The sequence below is a fragment of the Drosophila hydei genome, unplaced genomic scaffold (assembly GCF_003285905.1).
Source record: "Drosophila hydei strain 15085-1641.00,03,60 unplaced genomic scaffold, DhydRS2 tig00008135-arrow-pilon, whole genome shotgun sequence".
NCBI lineage: Eukaryota > Metazoa > Arthropoda > Insecta > Diptera > Drosophilidae > Drosophila > Drosophila hydei.
In genome coordinates this window covers 646,600-673,284 of record NW_022045844.1, presented here as the reverse complement: position 1 = coordinate 673,284, position 26,685 = coordinate 646,600, and the positions used below count along the sequence as shown (strand labels likewise).

The following is a 26,685-nucleotide window of genomic DNA, read 5'->3' as shown; positions in this document are numbered from 1 at the left end:
AAAATTCTAAGCATGTACTAATTGCGAATGGAATTTCTCTTAATAAACATAAATTAAGAGACTATTCTGTTACTTTAATATTCATATACGTATTTTTTCTGTGAAACAAGATGGCTTTTCGCCCAGTCACATGGATTAACCTGAGGTTGCATTCAACGTGCTCTCTTAAATTGCATTTACCTATTGGTACTGCTGAGAGCGAATACTCACTTTCAAATACAATTATAACAATTATATGTTAATTTATAAACATAAACACCTTGATTTTGTAGAAACACTATACTTTTCGCGAAGCTCGCACACTTTTCGCCACTAACTCTACACCGGCACTATTTAGTGTTGAAAAGTGCCCATCGAATAACAGCTGTTCACTGAAAAATGAGTTGGCAGCACGCATTTTGTAATTATACACAATATTAAAAAATAAATAACAAAATGCAAGAATTTAGCGCAAAACGCGATGCGCTTTTTGCCTGCCTCGATGATGCTAGCAAAGAGTTAAAGGGTACGGCTCTAGACCAGAGCAGAGCAAAGCCGTATACAGTCTCCGCATTGCAGAAGGTCACAAATAGAAACCCGGTAATGAATTATCGACAAGGTCGCAGCATTGAAGCAGGCAGTGAAGTCGAGGATGAGAAGCTGCGCCGTATGCGAGGAAAAGAGAGCATATTCAAGAAACCAGAGCTGCCCATTGGACGTTGCCTGAAGCCGCGCAAAACACCGGACTACCAAGTCAATCCACACAAGTGGAAAAAGTATTCTCTCTCCGATGTGGACATCTCCGATCAGACCAACGCAGCGGCCGCTTTGTCCTTTCTAAGGCAGATGGATGCACAGCGAGATGCAGACTCGGATGACAATGACGACATAGATGAAGCAGGAGTCAGAAAAGCGGCTAAAATTGAGTTCAAAAAGACAAGCAAATTGAATCGCAATCTCAAGCAGCTAAAGGAAAGTGAAGTGGATGATGTAGAGCTGGACAAACCACAACTGCGCGGCTCCAAGCTAGTGATGCCCGAATATGTGATTGGGCAGAAGTCCACGAAGAAGCTAAAGAAACAACATAGCCCAAGTCAAGCCAAGCAACGGGCCGCTGGCAAGCTACAGTTATCCCATTTGGAAGAAATGGATGAATATGACGATGCTTAGTACTCTTAAGATAAACTAGATATAGTTATACAAAATATAGTTTGTATTTATAAAAAAACAATACATGGAGTATATAGTACTGGCAGATATGGAGGGGACAATAGCACATTAACATACAATTTAAAAAACAGCTACAGAGATATTTATATATATGTATAAACCCATATATATATTAAACATAGAGACGATAAGTATAAATGCAATTCAGTCGAATGGGAATGCTTCCATTTGTGCTCGTCAATTTATATGTAGCAATCTATTCAATGAAGAACCCCGGATTGAAGAAGAGCTTCTTATTGAACCCAAGGTTGTCGAAGGCGCCAGTCTGCAAATGGCCACGCTTGGTGCGCATTTTGCCCACCAACGAGTTCGTCTTCTTCAGCATGTCCTCCAGCGAAGTGTCGTGTGCATGCTCGGCTATCGTATCACAGAGCTTTTGAATATACCAACTGCCTTCCTTGGGATCCCGATGGGTCTCGAATCCGGGCGTGCTGGCATAGCATACCAAAATATCTGACAATGTGGGCACATTGTCAATGGGCATCCCATCAGTTTGGATGCGCATGCTCGTGCTCACTGAGTGTTTTACATTCTGTCCATGATCTGGAGTCTCACCACGACAAAATGGAAATATTAGCACCTTGGGTTTGTGTAGCAAATTGGGACATCTATTAGGCTGGAAGTGATCGATGATTGTCTTCACATTGCTTAAAGAGCCATCGCTGAAGTTCACTTTGTCCACTTCCTGGTAGCGCTCGCCATGCGTCATCAACACCATGACAAAGCACTCTGTATCGCGCACATAATCCGAATTAGTTAATTCGCGGAGGGTTTCGAAGAATTGATTACAATTAAGATTCTTGTAATAGAATGTCGTGAATCCGATCTCACGGAAGATGTGAATCAACGATTCGCTGTCTCCATCTGCCCCATTTCGCTTTATATTTGGGTCCGGGAAGTCAATGATGTTCACTATAAAGAGAACACCACGGTTTTGCTTCGATTGCATGGGATATACGCCGAGCACATTGTCAGTGTGAATCTGAGTAGACTTGGTCACCTGGCGACGTTGGCCATTCACCTGGCCAACAAAGGGCGTCAAGGGACCTCCTGCATCATTGTGTAAAGCCGGTTTCTGCAATGGAAATTAATTTTACTTACAAATCAAGGGGATTCAAGGCAAGTTTCTTACTCTACTAACACTTGCCCCCTCACTGGGCGGTTCATTGGCCCGAGTGTCAACAATATCCGTGGATTTGTTGCTGTTCGCACGGGTCAACGATACGAAGTCGTTAACCTGTGGGTCGACCTCTTCTAGTAGACGCAATGCATCTAATTGTTTCATGCTTCTTAGAATTGCCTTCAGCTCCGCATAGGCAGTGGGCCCACGTTTGGTAATCTTCTCAAAGTACCTTTTGTGCCGCAATAGCTGTACCTGCTCATCAGTCATATCATATTCCATCGACTGCAGAGCCTCAATGTTGCGACGCATCACTGGCGAGAGTAAACCTCGGCGCACTGTTTCCGCCATTATGATATTGTAGTCGGTTTTTTTGATAAGCGTTTCCATGTTATTCTTAATGTGCTGGCGGTGCTTCTGCTGCATGCCAAGCTCTCGCTCTTGATCATGATCTCCCTCCCGTTCCCGTTCTCGTTCTCGCTGTCTCTCTTGCTCTCCCACTTCCTCCATGCTATGCATTGATCTCTCTGTATATGGAGCCTTGAGGTCGAGGAAGTTAATTCTATTTTCGATTCGGTTCGTTTCGTTTGTTGAACGCAATGCGGACGCAGCTCAACAGGCAGTGATAATGGCAATGACAATGTCAGAAACAATAGGAATATAAATGTATGTCGAAATGAGTCACTTAAACTGGCTTCGTTTCTTTTGTTCACTTGCAAAGAAGTGATCCTTATTTTTTCAAAAGCAAATTATTCAATATATTATTGCACTTGGTTGTTAAACCTTAAAATTAGCTACGTTTTATGCTTGTTGATAAGATTTCGTTTGAAACAAAAGGAGTTAATCATGGAACTATTCTGGCAGTGGTTGCGGGCAGTGCAATCGCGCGTCCGTTCACTCTCGTTCGTATTCTAACACTGCTCGATGCTTCTGAATTAGACTGTTCAAGATGATTGAACAAAACTGAGTGATTCATTGTGGTCAAATTTGAGTCAAAAATCTGCGTAATGTTGTAACTTTAGAGTATAGTTAAGCACACATTGATTATTTTAATCTCACATATAAATATATGTACATATCTGCAAAAGGCATAATCATCTTTAATTCTGCAAAACATATATTAAAAGATTGTTGTATAGTGCTTCTGTGACCAGGGCTTCAAAAACGAGTGGGCAGCACTCGAGCGCAACAGCTGTTCTGCTTACAAGCAGTCTGAATTTTACAATTTTATAAGATGGACCCAAATATACCCATTAAAAAGGACGTAGACGATCCAATCAAAAAGAAATCAGATAATATTGTAACAAGCCATGTGAAACGCGTCGTGTTGGATTATTTAAAGAAAAATGGCTGCACGCGTGCCAATTTGGAAGCCGTTGCATGGGCAAGGCGCAACAATCAGGAGCATGTCATAGGTGAACAATTGATTATTTGCTTCTTGATAATTCAATGAAAGAAACTCTTATTTATAGATTACATATGCCATGCCTACAAAGAGGCAGAGACCCGAGTTAATCAAGAATGTGATTCAGTTAGCCTCAGCCACATCAACCAATGGCTAGAGTTGTTAAACACGGCGGAATTGTCAGCACTCTGCGAATATGAAGCAGCTGCCGTGCTGAATGCCATAGTGCGCACAGAAGCGCAACCAGAGCCGGATCAACTGGATGGAATCAACATGGGGCAAGTTGCAAAGCTAATTTAGAGGCTCAATGATGATCATAGTAACTTTTCAGTGAGGTATACGGTTTTCTTGAGAATGCTCTAACTGGGCAGCCGCAGAAGAAATTAGGCACAGCCAGCGAAGCGTTTCTTGCACGTGAAATTGAGGTAAGGCAACTCATATCCATTCTCAAGTCTTGTTAGTCACGTAATCTTGTTTGCAGCTGCTCATTGAGGAGGCCAACAATGATCATTCCGATAATGTGGCACGGCGCATGGGGAAGAATCTCTATGAAAGGCAGGAGTACAACTATGAGGCGGAGCCGAACAAATGCAGTTTGGATCCATTGTTTTTAGATGAATAAATTTAGAATTGTAAAAGAAATCGTAATCAAACACATTCGTATCCACACATATTTATTAAACATTTAAATTCAATTGTTTATCGAGTTAAATTGTACACGTACATTTGTCACAATCCTTAAAACTGTTAAAGTTGCTCAATCTCAATTTCAATCCTACTTAGGTGTATAGACTGCCTGCATCTTGTATATATCTTGTCCCATTGTACGTATTTGTAAGATAATTAATACATACATACATAATTTAAGTACATTTCTATGTATAAACAGTTGTTAGCACATTTAAAATTTAAATTGAGGGGCTTACGAAGGAAGTTTCACACAATTTACTTGAAGTAGTCTATATGAAAGAGTATATATATGTATATATAAGTATTTAAATTTGGCTTTTAGTTTATAATTCTTCTTCGGTTTTATCATTTATTGTGCATGATTGTTTTCAAGAGTTGTTCTCGCAAGAGTAATGCCAAAATGTATTGCATAGTCTAAGTATAGAATAGAGTGTAGAGCGTTGTTTAAAACTTTAACAGGCATAAAAAGAGTTGAGTGCTCCTTGCATCTCTCATAGCATCACAAATAGATCACAAGAGACAGAGTTGATTTGATACGCCTTTGGTAGTTTTTTTCTTTTGTTTTCTTTTCTTTTACAAGTGGTGTTACACATATATATATAAAAACTGAAGTGTTCCATACATACATACAATCAGATATACATACATATATAAATACTCATTTAATATTACAATATTTGGTTTTGTTTTTGTTAATAATACAATATAATAATATAATTCTTAAATGTTCAGTCCAGTTTGAGCTTTTTGGTTTTCCCCTCTTTTATGTTTTTGTTGATTACATAAAATTTAATTAAAATTAATTTAATCTATAATATATTTATACACTAGAAAATAATATCAAAAATGCTTTGTTATAGAACCCCAAATAAACCAAAAAAATCAAATGTAAATTAAAAGCAAATTAGATTTGATGCATGTTTGATTGTTTGCTGGAATTAACTATAAACCTATTTTATACTCATTTCATTCAAATTAACAAAAACAACAACAACAACAACAACATAAATTTGTCATACATATATTTTGTTTTTTCTTTTTTTCGTATCTTTAATTAAAACTCAACTTTCGTACGTACATAAAGTAAGGGCGTCAATAGAATTTTGATTGTCCCGTTCGTGTTGTTCTGCTGGATGACAGATCTTATATATATATATATATATATATATATATATATATATATATATATATATATATATATATATATATGTATATATATGTATATATATATATATATATATAAGTTAAAAAACTACTACAACAATAATAATTGTTTTAATTTCATTTCGGTTTTTTAATATTGTGTTCAGAGTTTGTTTTCAAAGTGCTTAATGCTTTCTTGTTCCAATTGTATATATATATATATATATATATATATACTATACAAATTGACTTCCAGAATTCTCAAGTAGTTCGAGCTAAAAATAGTTTTCTTTTGGTTACATGTGTGTGTATTAACCTTAGTAGTAGTTTTCTAAACATTTTTCTTTTTTTTTTGGTTAGATATGGGTGATACTTGGTCTAGAAAGTTGTTTAAAATTGTGTTTAATGATCAACTTGTTAATGTCTTAGCTTTGCCATCAAAAATATGCTATTTAACAGAGCTATAATATGATATATCGATATATAATTATTTTGTGCCATAAAGTTTTCTGGAATTATTTGTTCTTAAGTAGGTACGCTATAGGTACATGATTTCATTTATATATGTAGGTAAATAGTTTTGTGTATATATATAAATATGCAACTCTTTCAAATGTTATATACGAAAAATAAAATGCTATTTGAACTGATTTTCCATATCAGATTAGAAGGGATAGAGGGGAAATCGCATTCCCGATGTTCTAACTGGATTTATATAGAAATATGTTAGCCATGATTAGATATGTATATGTAATATGCAGTTTAAATAATTCGAAAAATATTGGTATATGATTTGTTCTTGTATATGATATATATAGATATTTATATATATATATATATAGTTAGTGTATTAAATAGTCGACATGTAGCTGGAGGTTGATATAATATATTTTTGTAGTGTGATTGATTGCATTTAGCATTTATGTTTGTTGTGTGTTTGTATTCGTATTTGTATTTGTTGTTGTGTTTCTGGATTGTGTTTCACACATTTGTGGAGTCATCTAAATACACATAAATTATTTAAATATGCTTTGTAGTTGCTTCTTGTTTGCTCTCTAATAACATTTAGATTCTTTTCAAATATAGATATTTAACTTTTTTCTTTTTTGTTATGTGACTGACGTTTACAATGTTTTTTGTTTAGTGTGTAAATACTGTATACATATATAGCGCTAATTTAAGTTGATTATTGGTGTTTCTTTAATGGACCGAAATTGCTTTAAAAATATATATTCAATATATATATTTAGGATAAATAATTTAATTTCTTGTATCTTTTTAGTTACGTCCGGAGAATAGTTGATACTGTAATAAAGTTAATTAGGCCATAAATTTTAAGGTTTTCACACGATCTTCAATATAAACTATAGAGATGTTTCTACGATTACAAATGGAGGGAGATATTTTGGTTGGCTATTGCTCGATAACTACGAAATACTGCGGATTAGCTGACATCGATACAAAAAACATATATAAATATATATATGTAGAATCAGAATTAGGTGGATAATAGAAAATATTATATATATATATAGCATAATAAAAGGACAACGACTAACGAATTTTTAAGTTAGGATCTTTACTTGGCACTTGGTTATATTTTTGGAGGTTTTCTGTTAAAGGATTTTACTGGGTACAAAATTCATGCACACATACGGCTACGGATCGCGAGGTTCCTTGGATTTGGGATCTGCTTTGGATATATATGTATATATATGTGTACAATTCAAAACTACACATCGAATATTTTTTTATATTTTTAATTGTTTTTTTTTTTATTTTGGTTTCAATAGGTATCTTATGTGTTATGGTGAGGGATTATATGTGTGTGAGAGAGAAAGATAAAGTATGTGTGACTTGGAGTCTGGGAGTATGAATTAGTGGATGTGAGCAGGTGATTGTCGGAGTGTGTGCCTGTGGGAGACTGTATGGGTATGGGCTGGTGTAGGTCTATGAGTATGCGTGTCTAAAAAACCACTACTAAGGTACATCTGTTGGGAAGGAGTCGGGTGTTATGTATAGAGTGTGGATTGGTTAACTACCCTGGACTTATAGCATACTTAACATTTATTCATAAATAAATATACATATATATGTATTATTATTTATATATTTTAATAAAAAGTATTCATATTCTTCCAATTATGTTTATACATATACATATATATATTTATATATATATAAATATATATACTTTCAACTCTTAAGGCACATTTCGAAGCTTAAATATATCTTATACTGACAGTATATGTGTACAAAATAAACATAAACAAAAGAAATCAATTCGAATAGCTAAACAAACATACAAATACACACAGAGAAAATGCGGGTTAGATTGAATTTGGGTGTGGATGCTGTGGAGCTTCACAACAAGAAAATCAAGCACAAAGTCACAGTCAAGTATTAGAAACATTAAATACAAATAGTATATATACATATATATATATACTATATATATACTATATATACATATATATATATATATATATATATACGATGATTCACGACTACAGTTATGAGTACAATAAATTCGCAGTGACTTAAATGTAAATTGAGTTTGGTTAGAAATACAAATGCACATCATATCATCGTTAGTCAGTTTATAAATTTAGTTTTAGTTTCATTTAAACGTTCAGTTTGAGTTAAGATTTTAGATTTTAGTGTAGTTTAGCAGCGCCTTCAGCTTTGGCTATACGCCTCCAGTGTCAGTCATTCAAAACGAGTGTAGAAGGTTCCGAGTACTTAGATTTCGCAATCTTTACTGCTATTCAGATCGTTTCTTCTATTAGCATTGCATTAGTTGTATTTCCAATTATATACATATATATCTATATATAACAAATATATATATATATATATACATATGTTTATATGCATATATAACAGTATATATATTTATTCTTGTGCAATCAGATGGGCAGAAAGTAAAATGGCAAGTCAAGTTAAATAGCTTGTAGATATACAATAACAATTTCAATTCAATTTATATATACAAATACGAGTATTACGAGTGTATTCAGACAATCACAATAGATGCATGACTACATATATATATACTTACTATATATATATATATTCGTCACATAGAAACTGAGCATGCTTTGAATGTGTTGAAGTCGTCTTAATAGGAATTCGCTCTTGGAATCGAGTAGTACCAATCCTAAATTTATATAATTGTTGTGGCTAATCATACCACATTTAACTACAGAATTATTTCATGATTCACTTTTATCACAGTGCTAAACATTTCCCATTTTGAGCATTTTTAGACAAATATTGAGAACTCCCTTTTTGCTGCGTCAAGAATTTCCTTTGATAACATATATCATATATCATATATATAATCCTTGAACATTTAGAAAACATTTCAAGAAAAATATTAAAAATCTCCTAGCAACATCTATCATATATCGTATATATATATATTTATATATATATATATATATATATATATATATATATACATATATATAATATATAATTGTTGAACTATTGGAAAAGATTTTCTGAAAAATATTTAGAATCTTCTTAGACTGCTCTCTCTTAATAACATCTACCATATATCCATATATATAATTCTTGAACTTTAGTCTATCACTTTGCTTCAATTCCAAGATGAATGTTTCACTGACTAAATCGACTTCAATATGATCAGAGTTTCAAAACTCTTCGATATGTAATTTATATATTTTAGATTTTAGATTTTAGCAAAAAAACACATGCGATTCGAAGCAAAGAATTGAATTTTGAAATTAAATTAAGATTATTAGTTATATATTTATATATATATTTACATTCGATTATGGAGCATAACCATCCAAGCTATATAAAACCACTTTCTGGAGGGGCGAAGGAGAAAATCAAATGTTGCGATTGTCACAAATGTCAGCTTAAGCTTAGACTATGCCCAATATTTAAACAAAAGTCAACTTTTAGTGCATGTGCTTAACTAATTGTTAGTTATTTGGCCTAAATACAATCTAAGTCTTAATAACAATTGATTTGACGACATGGATAAGAAGTGGAAATAAAACTAACATCACGTTTCGAACATTAAACTACTTTAAACTACGTTTTGGGATATCGAGTATATACATATATATAAATATATATATATATATGCGTGTGTGTAAATGTGTGAGTGTGTTGGTGTGTGCTTAAAAAAATCTGTCTCTTTGTTATGAATAATTTAGTTAAACATAGACACGCGCAGCACTTTCTTTTTTGTGATGAGAGCTCGAACAAATTGGCATTCATTTTGCATATAATTTCTTGAATAAATATTTTATTCAAATTTCGATGTGAGCGTGTATATGTATGCGTGTGAATGTGTGTGTGTGTTGAGTGGATATTACGCAGCAACAACTAATAAGTAGGTACAATTATAATAATAATAATAATAATGATAATGATAATATAGATCTACTAATTTCTAATAATAACAATCATAATAAATTCTATATATATATATATATAAACATATATATATATACGTATTTATATATATTCGTTACGATTTGTCAGATATGTTTTATAATGCGACATTAACATTTATTGTACATATATACGAATGCGTTTTAGTCTATAGTTAATTAACAATAATAATAAAAAAACAACATTTCTTACACAATTTTCAAATGTGTTTTAATTAGTTGTTAGATTTAATTAGTTATTAAACTAAACTAGATATAAATATATATAGTATATAGTAAATTATAAGTATACATATAGAAATATATTTGGTTTTTGCTTCATTTTACCCTCTGCCCCTTTTTGCATACAACTTTTTAAGAATTTTCTCATTTTCATTTCAATTTGGTTTTCAATTTTCACTTTTCAGCTTTCAGTTTTTCATTAATATTTTGGCGCATTCAAGTTCAGATTGAGGTTGCGTTGCTGTGCTCTGTAGCGCACATTTCTGTTGTTGTAGTTGTTGTAATTGTAATTGTTATTGTAATTGTAATTGTGAAAATCAGCTAAGGGTTGCGCCTCGCCGATTTCGTTCAGGTTATATTATTGACTGAATGTTATATTGAGTGACGGACACTTTCGGACGCTGCTGTTGTTGCTGCGCGTACCATTGACCCGCAATAGCGGCACAGGACTAACCGTACCGGATACGGAAGTTAATTGTCTTACCATTCCAGATCCCAATTGTTGCAGCAAGCCCGATCCAGACCCGAGCGGACCCGACGACAAAACAGTCGAAGTGCGACGCGAACGTATGGACTGCATGCTCGACGACAATAGAAACGGAACGCTGCTCGAGGTGTTGGGCATGGAGCCACCCTGTTTTTGGGAGTACAATAAAGGAGATTTCTTTGGAAGATTAGTTAAAGCTTATCACCATGGTCGCTTCATTATCTGCGAGCTGTGCGGAGTATATGTATCTATATATTAGATGTGCCATATATACAGGTATATGTACAATGAAGTGGATGTAGTTTATGCTGGTGTGTGTGCCTACGCATAGCATAGCAGCTGAGCTTATTGAACGAACTGTTAACGATAGCTGATACATATACGAACAAACAAACGAAATTATATAGAGAGACAGAGCGGGAGAGACAGCTCCCCAACTGAGCAACAGCCATGAAAACATAGCGCAAACATTGTTATACAATTATATATATATATATATTCATAACATAGAGTATGAGTATTAAGTGAATATATTTGATATACGTTTATGAATCAATCAAGTATTCGCATGTACATCAAATACAATGAGAACGCGAACAGCGAACAGAAATGGCTTCTTTTTTTGTGTAAATAATAAATACAAATTACATAAACATAAACCAATTAACATCAGCAGTGTGTTTACGTGTGTGTGTGTGTGTGGGTGTGAATAGTTAAGAGCAGAAGGCAGAGAGCGAAATTCAAATAAAATTCAATTGAAAAACTCCGAAATAAGGTAACGTGTACTCACGATCATGCTCCGTGCAAGCTGCAAATTGTATTAATTTATTCGATTTATGTTTTTTGTTTTGTTTGTTTTTTTTTTCGATATAGTTTCATATATATTAAATTTATATAGAATTTTTTGTTCGCACATGAAATGGAGAAACGAAAAATACACACATGATATAAATACAGCATATATGCACAGTAATGTATGAGTGTGTGACTGTGTGTATGTATGTGTGACAGCTCTATATGAATTGTAAAATGGGCAATCCATAGCGTGAGATGCGCGCTTAACGAGAAATTCAGTAACAAATATAAGCACAAATATTAGAAAATACACTCAACGTATATGTGTAATAATATGTGTGTGTATAAGTGTATGTGTGTCTTAGTTTTCACTTTTTAAATACCGTTCAAAGAGGACAAGAAGTACAGTAACAAAAAGAAACACAAAATCAAATCAACAACTGAGCACGATCGGGATATATAATGAATAAGTTTTTTAGAATTTACAAGTTTTTTTTCGTTTCAGAATACATTTATTTATGATTGATGTTTTGTTGTTGTGTGAGATGTATATCATTCGTATTTTATGTGTGTTCAACATTCCTAAATTTTACTTCAGTTAGCTTAAAAATTGATCAGTTGAGAAACAACAAATATACATATTGAAAGTCGAGCTTGCTTAGCATACTTTTTGGGGCAAGTAAATACAGCTGTTTCGAACACAAATAAAAACCACTCAAATATATAGATGTGTATACTTAATTATCACAAAAAGGTAATCTTGAAGTTAAACAAAGACTTAGAGACCAACGATGTTGTTGAACAGCAAGAGAAAAACTTGCTGTGACCTTTACTTACAGCTCTTAGACAGCTCTTATACAACTCTTTTAACAATGCTCAGGCACATATATATTTACACATGTTGCAAAAGGTTCACAATGTATACGGAACGAAAAATATAAGTTAAAGTAAAACAAAGTTAAGTTTGGAATTTACACAAATAATTGATTGATGTAAAAGATTTCAAACACACTGCATTAGCATAAGCAGCCAGCTTGATAGACTGCCACGCCCACAACCACGCTGGCGACCAAATAACAGCCTCTTCAATACACAGAGTACAGAGAGTAAAGAAAAACAACAATCAACGAAACGACTGTACAAAATGTAAATCAAGAGAGTTGCAAATTAGTTCAAGTTTCAGTACAGAGACAGAGAAAGCAACAGATAGATATATAAACGAAAGTAAGAAAACAAAAGGAAAAAAAACAGATTTGATAAGTTTTTTATTTGTTGTTTTGTTTTTGTTCCATTCAGGCAGCACGTCAAAGGTAATTACAGAGAGTATCAGAACGAGACAGGCAATATACGGAGTAGATTCTATTTAGTAAGGCAACAAATGCAACTTTCAATTCAAATTTAAACTCAAGCGCAGATCCAAAACTGACTTGCAAGTTGCGGTATTCAAAATATACAAAGAGAGAGTGAGAAAGAGACAGAGACAGTCATAGAGTGAGAGAGAGAGAGAACCAGAAACAAGTTTGGAACGAACGAACGAGCGAGCGAGCGAACGACTTTCGCCCGCCATATTTGAGCCCCATATACAAAAACCGTAGCATACATTTCGGAGCCAACTAAATACTTTTGGTAGCAGCCGTTTTATATACGTATGTATGTTTTGTCTGTGTGAGTGTATGTCTGTTGTGTGCAAGTGTTGACTGCTTTTGGACGAGAACAACAACAACAACAATATCGTAAACAAGAACAGTTAACAAAAACAGCACAAGACACAAGTTTTAATCAATATATCCAAAAGTCGTTGCTCTCTCTTTGGATATGGATGCTGCTTAACTATTGACTATTGCGACCCAAGCACAGCGTGCAGCGTGTTGTTGTTGTTGTTATTACAATTGTTATTATATTATTAATTTGTTCAATATGTCAATGGAAAACACTTCTTTGTTTTTTAGACTTACAACATAGGCCGAAGTTGAGGGCACCGATAGACTCGATCCAGAGCTACCTCGAGCGCCGTACTATACGAATATATGTGATATATGTATATGTATTTAATATGTATATAGGAAAAGCGAAGTAAAGACCCAACGACGAGGACGACGACGACGACGTTTGTTTTGTGTTTTGTTGTTGTTTTTTATATATATATTTTTTTTTGTGTTGAGACGAGCGAATGTTTTGAGGGGCGGGAAAGTGAAGATAAGATAAAAGAGCGTGTGTTAGAGCGTTTGTTAATTGACTTCTCTTATCGTTCGTTGCGGGAAATGAGCTGATCATAAGTACTTATAAATATACAAAAGTCGATATCAGGGCAAATCATAAAAGTAAAGTAAAAGGAATCGTATAATATTATATAATAGTACTGCATGTTTCTCATGTTCATGTTAAGCGGCTGTTGTTCTGGTTGATGACAACTGTACTTTGTTGTTAACTGTAAATATACGCTAAATGCTACTCGCTAGGCGCTAAAGTTAAATACAATTCCTTTAATGTAAAACTCTATTGTAAGGCTCATATGAAAATATTAAATAAACAAAAAATAAGAAAGCGAATGAAAATCAAACTTTTTTTCAATAAAATAACCGAAAGCCTTTATGACTGTCAGCGGTAAAGCAAACAATAGCGAGCCAAAGGTCAGTGCAGCAGCACAAAAAAGTAGAAAGGAAAAAGTAAAAATGGAAAGAATAAAAATGAAAAGAAACGAAAATTAAAAAGAAAAGCTCAACTGAATGCTAAATGAAGTAACCACAGCAAACAAAACTGCACTCGCAAAATAAAATATAAATAAATAAATAATAATAAATGAAAATGAACCCAAAATGCGCAACGTGCCACGTCGCGTGGCAGACACAAACAACTTACAGTTGGTGGTGACAAATTGATGGTGGAGCCGCGTCGCTCCTGGGGTCCAATGCTCGAATGACGACGGGTGGGCAAGCCGCTGCCTGGCGTGCCGCCTGGCGAAGAAGCGCACGACGGTGCGATTCGTATCTTTGGTGTCATCAGCGTATTGTCCGAGAGCCGTCGATTGGGAAACACGTTGCCGACGCGCAGGAAATTGCTATCCGGCGACGATGGCGAGCAGCCAAACCACCAGCCGCCCAGCATGCCAGAGCCTGAGCGTAGGCAAAATAGTTACATATAGAGATTTACAATTAAAATTGCATAAACAGTGGTCAGCTAATTGGGTTTAATAATGAGAGACCTCAAACATTTGGACCACCACACTAGACACATTCACTGCCACACACTATGTGTGCGTCTGTGTGTGTGTGTGTGGGTGTCTGCGAGTGTGGCTATGTGTGGCCCTGTCAGGTTTGCCTTCGCCCGCTGTCACTGTCAAGGACAAAACGCACAATCTGCGGTTAAAGCTGTGGCTCCTGCATCTGACTCGACCCTCTGCATCCAACCCCCCAATCCCCCACTCTGCTTCTAGCCTAGCCTAGCCCACGCCTTCTCCTTCTCTCTTACTGCTGCACCTGGTAATTTGCGTCAAAAGTTATTTACTCGAATGCTTGCACACTGAGCCACAGTGACATTTCAATCCGTTGCGCATACCGTTTTTACTCAATTTTACGGCCTACTACATAAATGCTGTTAAAAATCCACGCCAAACTCAATTAATAAAGCTCAAAAATTCGTAAATGAGTTAAATATTAAAAAACATAAATTACTTTTCGCCGTCTGTTTCGACAGCTTTTTACAGCTCACCAACAGCATATGGAATAAGTTTATTTGATTATGTGACTGCTCTGCACATAAATATCAGAGATGCAAGCACGAAAAGTTAACCTTGATGCGTTTTACATTTCGATTGAATTCCTGCCTGATTTTCCACTTGATTTTCCCAGCGCAGGCCTCGACTTAGTTTCAATTCTCGCCTTTGTGCTTCCAGCTCAACTGTGTATACTCTTTATGCGCTCCTTAATTGAAAATTGCAGAGTGCTGACAAACTTTTGCCTCTCGATTCACCTGAAGGCGACTAACCATGCGTATACTTAATATTGCTAAACATATGCAATGAAGTGCAAATATTGAGTGTGTTTCTGTTAGCTGTTGAACTACAGTTAATAAGCAGGGCACAAGCAACAGCTAGGCACTCCCTCTCTCTCTCTCTCTCTCTGCGTGTTTGTTTACTGTTAACCGCAAAATCCGCAGTGTTGCTGCAGAGCCCCATGTTACAAGCTACACCATTTCGCCTCCCTCTTGCCCACCAGTTGGACCCACTACACAGCAGCCTGTTTCTTTGCAGTTGACTGGAAAGCGTGGCAACAACATGTCAATTTTGCAATATGTAGGCTGCTCTGTTCATTGACCAAAGAGAGAGAGAGAGAGAAAGAGAGAGAGAGAGAGAGAGAGAGAGAGAAAGAGAGATGAAACCACAGACTCACACACGCATCTGTTTTTAGTTGACATTGCAACAGGCCGTGAAATGTGGGCCAGGTGCGAAAAACATGGCAACCTTTTGACTTGCATACAACTCATGCATTTGCGACAAATTAAAAGTTTACCCACACACAGCCAGACTGACACCCACATGCCCAAAGGGCATGACATTGTGTTTACAAGCGATTAAGGACACCATAATAAATCATCGTTAAGGTTGAAAGTTCATTAAGTGCTGTAGCTCCAAGTAGCACGTGCCCCACGTAACTCAATCTCCTGCTAGCAGTTGCTTGGGCTCTGATTATACGGTTTTCATTTTCATTTAAATTTTAATTTTTCGCTTTAATTTCGATTTTTTTTAATTTGCATAATACAATTAAATGCCACAGCTCACGGCTCATTTTCGGTTTGACAAATTAGTGAGCGCTGCTGGACACGGGATCCTGATTAGGCGTCCAACAATGCTAAACTGTCACGTACCATGGATATCAAATGGAAACTCCAATGGTAATTCCAATGAAAATGATCAATTAAGCTGCTCTAAGCTCATTATTCATTATGCAACCCCCTCCCTGCCCGCACCCAGCTGCCCAGCTCGCCCACTTGCTACCAGGGCATTTAACGACCACAGCTGCACATTTGATGGGAATTCACTTACCGCCAGAATTCTTGCGCGCCATATCCTCGGCACTGGAGGTCTTGCGCTGATCAATACGCAAGTTGGGTATATTGAATGGCGGCGCGTTCATGTTGTCCGTGGAGAACTGATGCCGTAGTGTGCGATGCCGTTCCGGCGAGGCCATCGACAGGTTGTCCAGCTTCAATTTGTTGCGCTGCTGCCGATCGATGGCCTCCAGCATTTGCTGCAGCACCTGCAACGACAAACCAACAAATTTTGCAATTTCCCTGAGAATATTATGCGGCTGAGCCATCCTCATACCTCAAGCAGATAACAATATTGCTCGAAATTGAGCGACGGATTGACAGTGTGGGGTATCAGCAAGGGCAGCACATTGGTGGCCATCGTCTCCACGGTTAAGCCATAGGATTTGTCGGCAAAGAGCTTGTGGTAGATGCCTATAAATTGTATGTCATATCATTAATAGTAAGCAACTGTCATGTTATTGTTGCCAGCGTAATTCTAATCAAATACAAACACACACACACTCGCGCGCGCAGGCAATAAGCCAACAGCTTGGGCACTTCTACGTTTTGATGGATTTTTCACTTACACTGTACAGCAAGCTTTAATTTGTTTATCTCAAGTCTGAATTGATACGATGGATTCAATTGAATCATATCAGTTAAATCTTGCGGTAAAATCATTGGCTGTTTAGTGTAACATATTTAAAGGTATCACTGAGAGTAGAATTCGAGACGGTTATGTGCTTCAATCCGAGCGAACACTATATAGAGAAGCATCAAAATTGACTTTAATTGAACTACGAACGACTTTAACTGTGCCACAATGACCAGCAGATTGTGAGAGGAAATTATAGACAAGTCTCTGAAAGTCTTAAAACTCAGTACAGCTCAATAGACTGCATAAAATTAATTAAATTAAATTAAATTAAAAAAGTATTAGAAATTGTTTTTATAGATACAAACACAACCATATATATCCTAGATTTTAAAGTCTTTTTAGCCATTTCAGATTGCTTAACCGCAAGCCGTTGCCCACTCGCACAGTTGGCAGAGATTCAATTTTATGGTATTTAATTAGTTTTTATTGGCACAATAGAAAAGCTCGTTGATTGTATGTCTGTATGTCTGTATGTTTGTATGTGTCTCCGTGTGTGTGTGGGCGTGTGTAAAATTCTATTAACTTTTTGTGTGCATTTAGTATCAATTGAATTTATCTAGAGGTTGGTTCTGTACTTACGCACAGTCCGCATGATAATATCTGGGTCGGGTATGCGCACATTGGCCAACAGGGGCAGCACCTCCTCCATGACCTGCAGTTGTTAGCCCAGCTTAAGTGGCATTGTTTAGACTTGGATTAGTGGCTAATACGCACCTGAGCCCGTTCCATACGATCCATGACTCGCTCAATGCATATCAGCACGTTCTGCACAATCTTTGGGTCCGTTATGTTCTTCTCGAATACCATCTTCACCTTGGGCAAGACCATGCGCCTTATGGACAGCTCATCGATGCTATCGAAAACATTACCCACAGCCACCACAGCTGCACTCTGTGCGATAGAAAATTTTGTGTTAGAGGGGCAAATATCTAGAATCTATAATATTACAAATTGGAAAATTCTTGTTCAATTTAAGTACTGTCTGGCCTGCCACATAAGTGGTTTCTATTTCAATTTACAAACGACTTTAAATGCTCGAGTTTCGAGTGCTGGAAACTGTTTTCGCCTGGCCTTGTTTCAGAGGTGCTCAGGCGCAAAAGGTAAAATTACTTTCGTTGGCAATAAATTTGAAGTGGCAACCGAGCTGCTTAGAAGAGCTATCTTTGTGCCACAGTTAATTAAGAAATTTCTGCTGTAATTACGCAATCAACGCTAAGGCAAATGCCAACTCTGTTGACTTGTCAACCCATTCTACCTCGTCCACCCGCTCTACCCACGTGCGACTCGCTCCTTCTGCAACTAATTTGCATATCTATGGCGAGGCAGGTAAATTGAAGGCAACGTCTGCGGATTGTGCTTACCTGCACTTGTATTGTGGAGCCGTCGAATGAAAAGAATAACATCGGCATTATATCTGTGGTGACATCCTCCGGTTTCGTCTTCTCAATTATCAAATGCAAGTTCTCAAGTATCGTGACGCTCGCCTGAATGGATTTTGGCGTATTGTAGACAATCCTATTTTTAGCCAGACAAAGCAAATACGCAAATACATATAATATTTATATCAACATAACACACATATATTTTAATCTGATGACGCACAAAAGTTTGCCGACTGTTTTATTTAATATTTGTATAAAAAATGAACCCAAATAAATACTTCATTATTTTTGCACACTAACTGGGCCTTATGTGTATGCATATATGTGTGTGTGCGTGTGTGTCTGTGTGTGAAAAGTTGTTTTTTGCAACTTTTATGCCCGTGTCAATAAGCGTCTTACAACAGTCGAAAAAAAAACTTTTTTTGCCGATCGCCTTAGTCAAAAGTTAGACTATGCCGAGGGCTGTTTGTAATGTTGTAAATGTTAATGTATATTTTCTAAAAGAGCTTTGATAAGCCGACTAACGGCTTAACTAATAAGTGAATGCTGAGCTGGCTGCATTACTGAAAGACAGACAGATTAACTGATTAAACGTCGAAATAGTGAATGAACTGATTGACTGACAGACTGATTGAATGATTGACACACTGCCTGACTGCTAGGCACACTGATTGATACTGACTGATAGAAACTGATATTAACTTATTGATTAGATAGCGTATTGAGCGACTGACTAATTGAAGAGCTGATAGACTTACTCATTCAATAACTGACTGATTGACTGGGGCGCAGACTAAAAGGCTCACAGACTGGCTGATTAACTCGTTACTGCGGAGCCTCAGCATCAATAACTAAATTGCTGACAGAAAGCTTAAAAGAATAAGAAAAGAAGATAGGCTAAGGTTTGCCATAAAGCAATCGGAAACCTATAAAAAGTTTTGGTCTGTGAAACTCGAATTTGTTAACTGGTCTCTCTAATTTATAGTAAACATAACTGTGATGATTTCTATTAAAAACTCTCTCGACTACACCTCGCAGCAGCAGATGTGTCCATGCGGTTTACTAATTTATGTATGCCGAGCTAGCGGCGTTGTGGCCACAAAAGGTGCGCTTTGCCCTGACATAGTTGGCCCCGACACAAAACTTTGCGTGGCACCAACTTTAACTACAACTTGCGGTCTATAAATTACAATATGAGCCGTCCGCTTGTCTATGCTGTGTTGTGTCTATCGCTCTCGATATAAGTGTGCGCGTGCAATAAAACGCCATGAAAATTAAATAAAAAGTGCCACAAAAGTTTTTCAATTGTTCAGCAGCAGCAGAAAAGTTGAGTTCTATTGTTTGGCCGACCAGCAGCTATCGGCGGTGGCCACAGCAGCAGCAGCCGCAGTAGCCACAGGAACCACAGCTCGAGAGCCCACAAACAATAACGAAATTTCAGCGCTACTTTACAGTTAAATTGTAGGCGGTAAGCCTTCGCCTAAGTAGTATATGCGAGCCTAAAAATATGTGTATTTGTGTGTGGGCGCTTAATGAGAGCGTGGCACTCACTTCATTGTGGCTGACATTAGGGCATCGTACTCCGAGTGCGTTGCCTCCTGGACGAAAAGCATGACGGGCTGTAGAACGGCAGCAAGCACCTCGCCATTGTTAATCTCCGATTTAAGCATGGGCCACAGGTTCTGCCACCAAAGTTTCTGCAAATAAAAATAGAGAAAACAATAAGCCAAATCTACGTGCAACTAGTCGATGGCATTTCAATTGGTGCTGCCACAAAAGGCACAGCAAGACAAAGGCATCTGACTCGCTTTAGGTGACACTTTTTCAACGGTCATAAAAGTGCTCGTAATTTGCAAATTGTTGCTGTTGTCATTGCTCGTAAAGAGCTCAACTTGTCGCCATAAATGATGAATGCATTCACAGTGCAGACAGCAGTCAGCAGTCAGCACAAATGGCTGGCGCGTCCGCAAGCTGGCCAATATCCGTTTCCGTTTCCGCAGCGAAGGCTTTTTTGGGTTCAATTTATGGGTACTTACGCGCGGTATCAGCGGCATGGCCTCTATCAAGGTGGTCTTGTAGAACTGTGACTTCTGCTGCGTGTCCTTCATGTTGACCACGTCCAGGAATTTCAGCGCATTTATAGCCGGATCGCTGCAAACACGGGCCAACAAGAAAAGTCCATTCAAATTAAATACAGAATATGACGAATTTTATTAGCACTCGCTCAGCTTTTATTGGCGTCCAACAGGGCAAATTTACTGCCTGCATATGTACACCCTGTATATACCCTGCAACTGTTGCAGCAACTCCATAACTTCGTTAACATTCAACAAACATATTTCAACAGGAATTTTTCACAATTTTGCAGCATTTGACAGTCAAATTAAAAAGCAAAGCAAAAAAAATGTTGCAATTTGTTGGCATGTTATTCCTTTCAGGCAAACATAGCATCAACTGTTGCCAACTTTTTATTTTTACAAAACTATAGCTTAATCCCTAGCATATTTGTGGTATATAAGCGCACATATTTATTTATATATACAGAGTTTATCTGTAGTTATGCAGGCTAGGGGGAAGCTTTAGTTATTGCGGGCGCAAACTTTTGTCGCCACTGAAGTGTGGAAAACTTTATCTAAATGCGTTTTAATTGTTGTAGATATCTAATTGGCTAAAGTTTAATTAGCAAAAAAAATAATTGAATTTTTGGTGGTTTGCATTTATTTTTTGATCATCCGCCAGAAGCTCTTATCGAAGCGCAGGAATTGGAGCGTTGCCGTTGCGGGTAATTGTATAATGGCGATAAAAGTCAAATCCAGTTAAATTATGTGGCACTGGCAATGGGAATGAAAAACTTGCGGCATGCGCTTGGTTAAGCAATCCAGGAGTGCGGCTTTAAATCACATTGCGTATGCGCCCCGTTGCACACGAAGCGCCATTAAAAGAAATGCCCGGCTGCCCGCTAGCCCGCTAGCCCGTGTGACTGCCTGGCAGCCCAGCTGATTAGCCATGGGCAACATAATCAGCGTAAAGACTTCTCCTGCTGCTGGCTGAGCCCACGCAGACAGCCAACCCGAGCTGGTTGTCGCGACCCACTTGAGCTATTTGCAAACGCAGCTAAAAAAACTTTGATAAAAGAATACACTGATAACATATAAATGAACTTCAAAGTGCCGCCAACAAGCGACTAACTGACTGCCAACGCAGCAGACTGACTGACTGGTGGGCGGTAATGGGGCGTGTGCCATTCATTTTTGCCAAGCAACCGATTTTGCCAGCACAGCAGCCATCGCAACAGCCGTGACTTTCAGTTTGTCTAAACACAGCACAGTGTTGCGAGTATTAATGCAAACTATATGAATTTCACATTTTTTAAACTTAGCCAAACTGGAAGTAGGTCAAATTTTTGAAAATAATACGAGAGTTCTGCTTTGTTCTTTCGATTTTTCAACATGTTAACATGTGGCAGTTGCCTATTTTTAGCCACTTTAACTTGGTCAAAGGATGTTCAATAGTTAAGAGTCATACCTCTTTTACATCTATTAAGTACCTGCTCTACTATTACTTACTATTGGAAGTAGGTCAAATCTTTGAAAATAACACGAGAATTCTGCTTTATTCTTCCGATTATCCAAACATGTTGAGTAACTGCCTATTTTTAGCCACTTGAACTTGGTCAAAGGATGTTCAATATTCAAGAGTCATAGCTCTTTTAGTTCGTCTAAGTACCTACTCTACTACGACCTTCCAATTTACTAGTCAGCTGCTCTCGACTATTGCACATTTACCTACGCAGAAGCGTAGGTTTCATGTATCACAAGCTTAGCCCACTGTGGATTAATCGCCCAGCAGTCTACGAATTTATTCGTTGCTGTTGCTGCCGCGTTTTTCGCTCAAGGCAGTTGCGAGGCCCTTGGCTGTCTGCTTAGCAGCTGCTGTCGTCATAAATCCAATGGCACCCGCAAAGGAGGCTAGAGGAGGCCGAGCGTGGCGACTCCTTCGCTTTCCACTACTCACAATCAGCTCAAGAGATTCGCATTGTGTCTTTCAAGCCTGATTACCGTTTTCATTTACCAAACAGACGTAATTAAGGTGTGTGTGTGTGTGTGTGGAGTCTGTGTGCTCGTTCATTCAGAGCTTGGTGTGGTAAAAGTAAATGCTTCAATTGAATTTTAGCTACATGTACAAATTGGCTTAGAGATTGCGTGTCTTGTTTACGTTTGCCTGTGTATGCGAGGGCGATTGTGTGTGTGGGTTTATGTGTGTGTGCGAGTGGCTGTTTTTAACAGGTGTCAATTTCATTTGAAACTCAAACAAAAAACTTTTGCTAAAACTGCGCAAATTGCTGTCGCTTTTTCTTTTGCTTGCTTTGCGTTTAGTTAAAAGTTAATTAATTTGCAGAAAAGGAAACAGCATAGGGAGCGAAAGACCAGGAGTGGGTTGCCAAGTTAGCTAGTTGTCTACTCACATAAAGTATTTGATCAACTGCAGCAGCTGAGCGGTGGGTCGTGCCGTCGGATCCCGGCTGGCCATGCGAGATGTCGCCTCCTGTAGAGCAATGGGCAGACGCGGCATTAGCTTGTGCACATGGTCATCCAGCTGGAAGCAGAATAGAGAAAAGGAAAGAGCACGGTGCATAATGAATGACAAGTCAAGCCAGATGACCAAATAGCGAAAAAAAAGTATAAATAATAATACTGTTTGGCCACAACATTGAAGCCAAACACTTGAAGTCTGGCTGAATGGGGCCAAAACTTTTAATGACATGGCCCGAGGCAGATGCAGCTTCAGCAACGGCTTCGGCATCAGCTTCAGCACCTGGCTGAATAATTAGAGTTTCAAGTGGACTTTTGATTACATTTGCATTTGACAAAGCGCCGAATCTAATTACAGCTCGCAAACACAAGCGGCGCAAAACTTTTGCCAGCCACACCAATTGCCACTTGGCTTTAGATCTGGCCGCGGGCAACAGCAGCAAATTAATTTAGCCGGTGAGTGAGTGAGTGAGTGAGAAGTGGAAGCTGAGTGAATGACTCTTACCGTTTCCAGTTGCTTGGCATAGTTGGATGTAGAGTTGCCCGCCTGTATGAGTGGCCGTCCATTGTTATACACCGCACAGATGACCATGCCTAGTGAGAACATGTCGCTGAGCAGGCTGCACTTCGAGCTGGTCTGCGTTTCGGGTGCTAGCAGAGAAAAGAGAGAGAGAGAGACGGAGAGGGAAAGGATGTTGTTTCTGCTTTTAAGTGGCCACGTTTTGTTTACCCATAAAATCGAGATTGGGCTGCGCCATTTTGGATACCCTGTTGCTCCAAGGCGGGCAAGGAATTGAGCTATTCAAATCAGTCTCATTCATTCTTTCTGCAAAACAACGATAACAACAACAATGGGTATTATGAATACAAATCGAGTGGCGAGTGGCCAGTGGCATTCATTCCAATTGAAATGTGCTGCTAAACTTACCCACATACTCCATGCCCGCCAGCTTCCAAATGCCCCGCTTGGTTATTAGTATAGAGGATGGACACACATTTCGATGAATTACGTGACCGGAATAGTGCAAATAGGACAAAGCCTCCGTTAGCTGCAAACGAGAAGCCGCAGAGAAACACTCTGTTATAGAGTCAACTACACACGTTGGCATGAAGTTGTTTGGTTTACCTGCAAGAATCCATATTTTAGCTCCATATCCAAGAAATTGTATTCCTTTGCATGCGCCGGCCGTTGTGGCTGGGCTCCAGCGGCAGCAGGCTGCGTCTGCGTCGCACCGCCACCTGCTGCGGGTGCCACGCTGGCATTCTCATACGTTTTCGACTCCTGCAAGACAGCGTGGCGCATAAGAATTGGCAGACACGTCGACTCAACCAACCCAAAGAAAAAAAAAAACAGAAAACGAAAACGAAAAAGAAGAAGTAGAAGAAAAGAAAGCTCTGTTTGCATTTTATGGCAATTGCTTTTTCAATTTTTCTCGCATTTTTCTTTTCACTTTGCTCGCCGCCTCCCACCGGGTAGAATAACTATGTCATGAAGTCATAAACTTTGCAGACAATAAAGACATTAAGGGGTAGCAAAAAATACCAAAAAAGAAAGTCTAGCATATCTGCACTGACGGCCGAACACCTCCTAAGTGAAGAATTTGTGCTGAATTATAATCTCAATTGAAATGGCGTTAAAAACTTGTCTTTGTTCTCCGTTTAGCACGTTCCCTCAGATGATTATGAATTGTAGAGTACAAATAGTTCTATAAACTGTGACTTTTGTGCTTTCCTTTCAATATTCTTGAAGATATTGTTTATTCTGTAAAACAATTCGACTTTGTACCCATGCAATTTTCAATGTAATTTAACTCGATTCGAATTTTGTTTCTCTTTCGATTGTTTTTGCCCTTGCTGTGTGCTCCTCAATAAACTAAAATATTGTCTGGAGCTTTGTTGGCTTGCGCTAGCTAAAAACAAAGCACTTTACTGTTAGTGTACCTGTGTGGGAGTATAGCTGGGTGTGTGTGTGTGTAGGTGTGTTTGTGTGTGTATCAATTTCTGAACTACGCTAGCGAAACGAATCATTTTATTGACTCAATCTCCACAGCGTAAACTTTGCAAGCACGCACTGTAATTCGATTTTGTCGTATTGGTGACTTAGTGTAAATGTGTGTATGTGTGTGTGTTTGTGTGGGTGTGTTATGCATAGCTCACATTGCTGTGCTGCCTGGCACTTGAACCAAAAACCAAACTATGCAGTTGACTGGCTGCCATACGAAACTTTAAGCGAACGCAAAAAGAACAACAGCAGCAACAACCTTGTTTCTACCAGCAACGACAGCAACACCAACAACGACAGTTGATTGAAGCAGTTGGCTGTAAAAGGTATAGAGCCCAAAACACAATGGAGCAGCGGGCGACAACGCAAATTGTATATCCTGTTGGCCAGCTCCCTAAAAGAGAGCGCCAAACCCAACCTAGGCTAACCTAACCGAACCGCACTGAATTGAACTGAAAACTGTGAAGCGAGCCAAAAATGAAAACAAAAAAACCAACTCACATGAAAGGCCAGCACATTTGAAAGGCTGGCAAAAATGGGCTCAGCAGCAAAGGCCAGCGTGTCCGCACTTTCCTCTACAGTGTGATAGATTTGAAGTATCTGCGAATAGAGAGTTTAATAGGCAAATATATATTATAGGAAAAGTGAAAGTTAGATAAGTTTAACAGAGTTTTTTTAATCGAAAAATATAAACTATGCTTCAATGTCATCATCTTCAAGCCAGCAACAAGTGCCTAGTCTGTTTGGCTGTCCGTTTAAAATTGGGAATTTGCTTATTAAAGCTTTGTAGTTTTTCAGGTCCTCATCAATCGGTCAACAGCTTAAAGCTGATGGGCTCAAGTCCTGCTGTTTACAGGGTATGTCCTAGTACCTCACACTCAACTGGCATCATTTTAGTGGTTTTCTGATGTCATCTAATTTATGAGCTAAAAATATTTTTGTGAAATTCCTTGCACATATTTTGGATAACTTCTTTCAACTCAATAAAAGCTTTAGCAATAAAAGTTATTAAAAGGAAACTTTAATATATTTAGCTATATATTTCGAGGTAGTTACATTGCGGTATCTTGTGAAATTATATATATTAAGGGGATACTCACTCGGGGATGACGAAAGCGTTCCAATGTCTTTACCGAGCCTTTTAGCAACTCTGTAATGGTCTCCTTGCGACGCGGCTTGTGCAGTTTCTCTGCCACCTTTTTCTCAAATATAAAGACCGAGCATTCCTATAGGGAGAGCCAGAAAACCGAGAGAGAGAGAGAGATGGCGAGGCTAAATTCGTGGAATTTAGATTGGCAACAGTATTTTTTGAAGCGCTCACCTTGTTGTCACTCTTGCGATAACCATCGTGTATGCGCCAGACGAGCTCTGGGCCGGCACAGGCCACTGGCTTGCCAATCTCAAAGTACTGCGTAATGGGATTGCCCTCGGCGACATTCTGCACGGATGTGGTGGCCGCCACGTTGGCGCTTTTGAACTTAGCGAACATTGTGCCAGCGGGCATACCATCGATTAGCTTGGAGAATACATTCGAGAAGCTGCCCTGTCGCTTGCAATGTGGCGCACTTGTATTGCTGCT

The 26,685-nt window shown here is 38.0% G+C and overlaps 4 protein-coding genes across 6 annotated transcripts; 2 read left to right on the top strand and 2 right to left on the bottom strand.

The window, feature by feature from the left end:
- The first annotated feature begins 211 nt into the window (after nt 1-211).
- LOC111598733 lies at nt 212-1,164 on the top strand. Its single transcript, XM_023314126.2, has one exon. It carries the CDS (start codon nt 436-438, stop codon nt 1,147-1,149), a length of 714 nt encoding a protein of 237 aa, XP_023169894.2. The 5' UTR covers nt 212-435; the 3' UTR covers nt 1,150-1,164.
- A 46-nt stretch (nt 1,165-1,210) lies between these two features.
- LOC111598732 (caspase Dronc) lies at nt 1,211-3,253 on the bottom strand. The gene is made up of 2 exons (XM_023314124.2): nt 2,342-3,253; nt 1,211-2,284 (listed from the first exon to the last, which is right to left on the bottom strand). The coding sequence occupies exons 1-2, from the start codon at nt 2,846-2,848 to the stop codon at nt 1,406-1,408; spliced, it is 1,386 nt and encodes a 461-aa protein (XP_023169892.2). The 5' UTR covers nt 2,849-3,253; the 3' UTR covers nt 1,211-1,405.
- Nucleotides 3,254-3,359: 106 nt separating this feature from the next.
- LOC111598734 lies at nt 3,360-4,648 on the top strand. The gene is made up of 4 exons (XM_023314127.2): nt 3,360-3,744; nt 3,802-4,012; nt 4,066-4,159; nt 4,216-4,648. Exons 1-4 carry the CDS (start codon nt 3,564-3,566, stop codon nt 4,354-4,356), a joined length of 627 nt encoding a protein of 208 aa, XP_023169895.1. The 5' UTR covers nt 3,360-3,563; the 3' UTR covers nt 4,357-4,648.
- Nucleotides 4,649-6,839: 2,191 nt separating this feature from the next.
- On the bottom strand, nt 6,840-26,644 carry LOC111598737 (SCY1-like protein 2). Of its 3 annotated transcripts, XM_023314130.2 has the most exons (19): nt 26,428-26,644; nt 26,207-26,332; nt 25,608-25,706; nt 24,231-24,386; nt 24,033-24,153; nt 23,835-23,930; nt 23,610-23,755; nt 23,038-23,168; nt 20,609-20,723; nt 20,124-20,269; nt 18,552-18,705; nt 17,905-18,081; nt 17,770-17,842; nt 16,828-16,964; nt 16,546-16,759; nt 14,364-14,617; nt 13,460-13,519; nt 10,707-10,886; nt 6,840-6,872 (listed from the first exon to the last, which is right to left on the bottom strand). In XM_023314130.2, the coding sequence occupies exons 1-19, from the start codon at nt 26,608-26,610 to the stop codon at nt 6,846-6,848; spliced, it is 2,595 nt and encodes an 864-aa protein (XP_023169898.1). In that variant the 5' UTR covers nt 26,611-26,644; the 3' UTR covers nt 6,840-6,845. The 3 variants fall into 3 exon arrangements, with proteins under 3 accessions (XP_023169898.1, XP_023169899.1, XP_030081491.1); XM_023314131.2 differs by lacking the exon at nt 13,460-13,519 and having other exon boundaries at nt 10,707-10,856; XM_030225631.1 differs by lacking the exons at nt 6,840-6,872; nt 13,460-13,519; nt 23,038-23,168; ... (5 more) ...; nt 26,207-26,332; nt 26,428-26,644 and adding an exon at nt 11,500-11,517 and having other exon boundaries at nt 10,322-10,856; nt 20,609-20,734.
- Between the last annotated feature and the right edge of the window lie 41 nt (nt 26,645-26,685).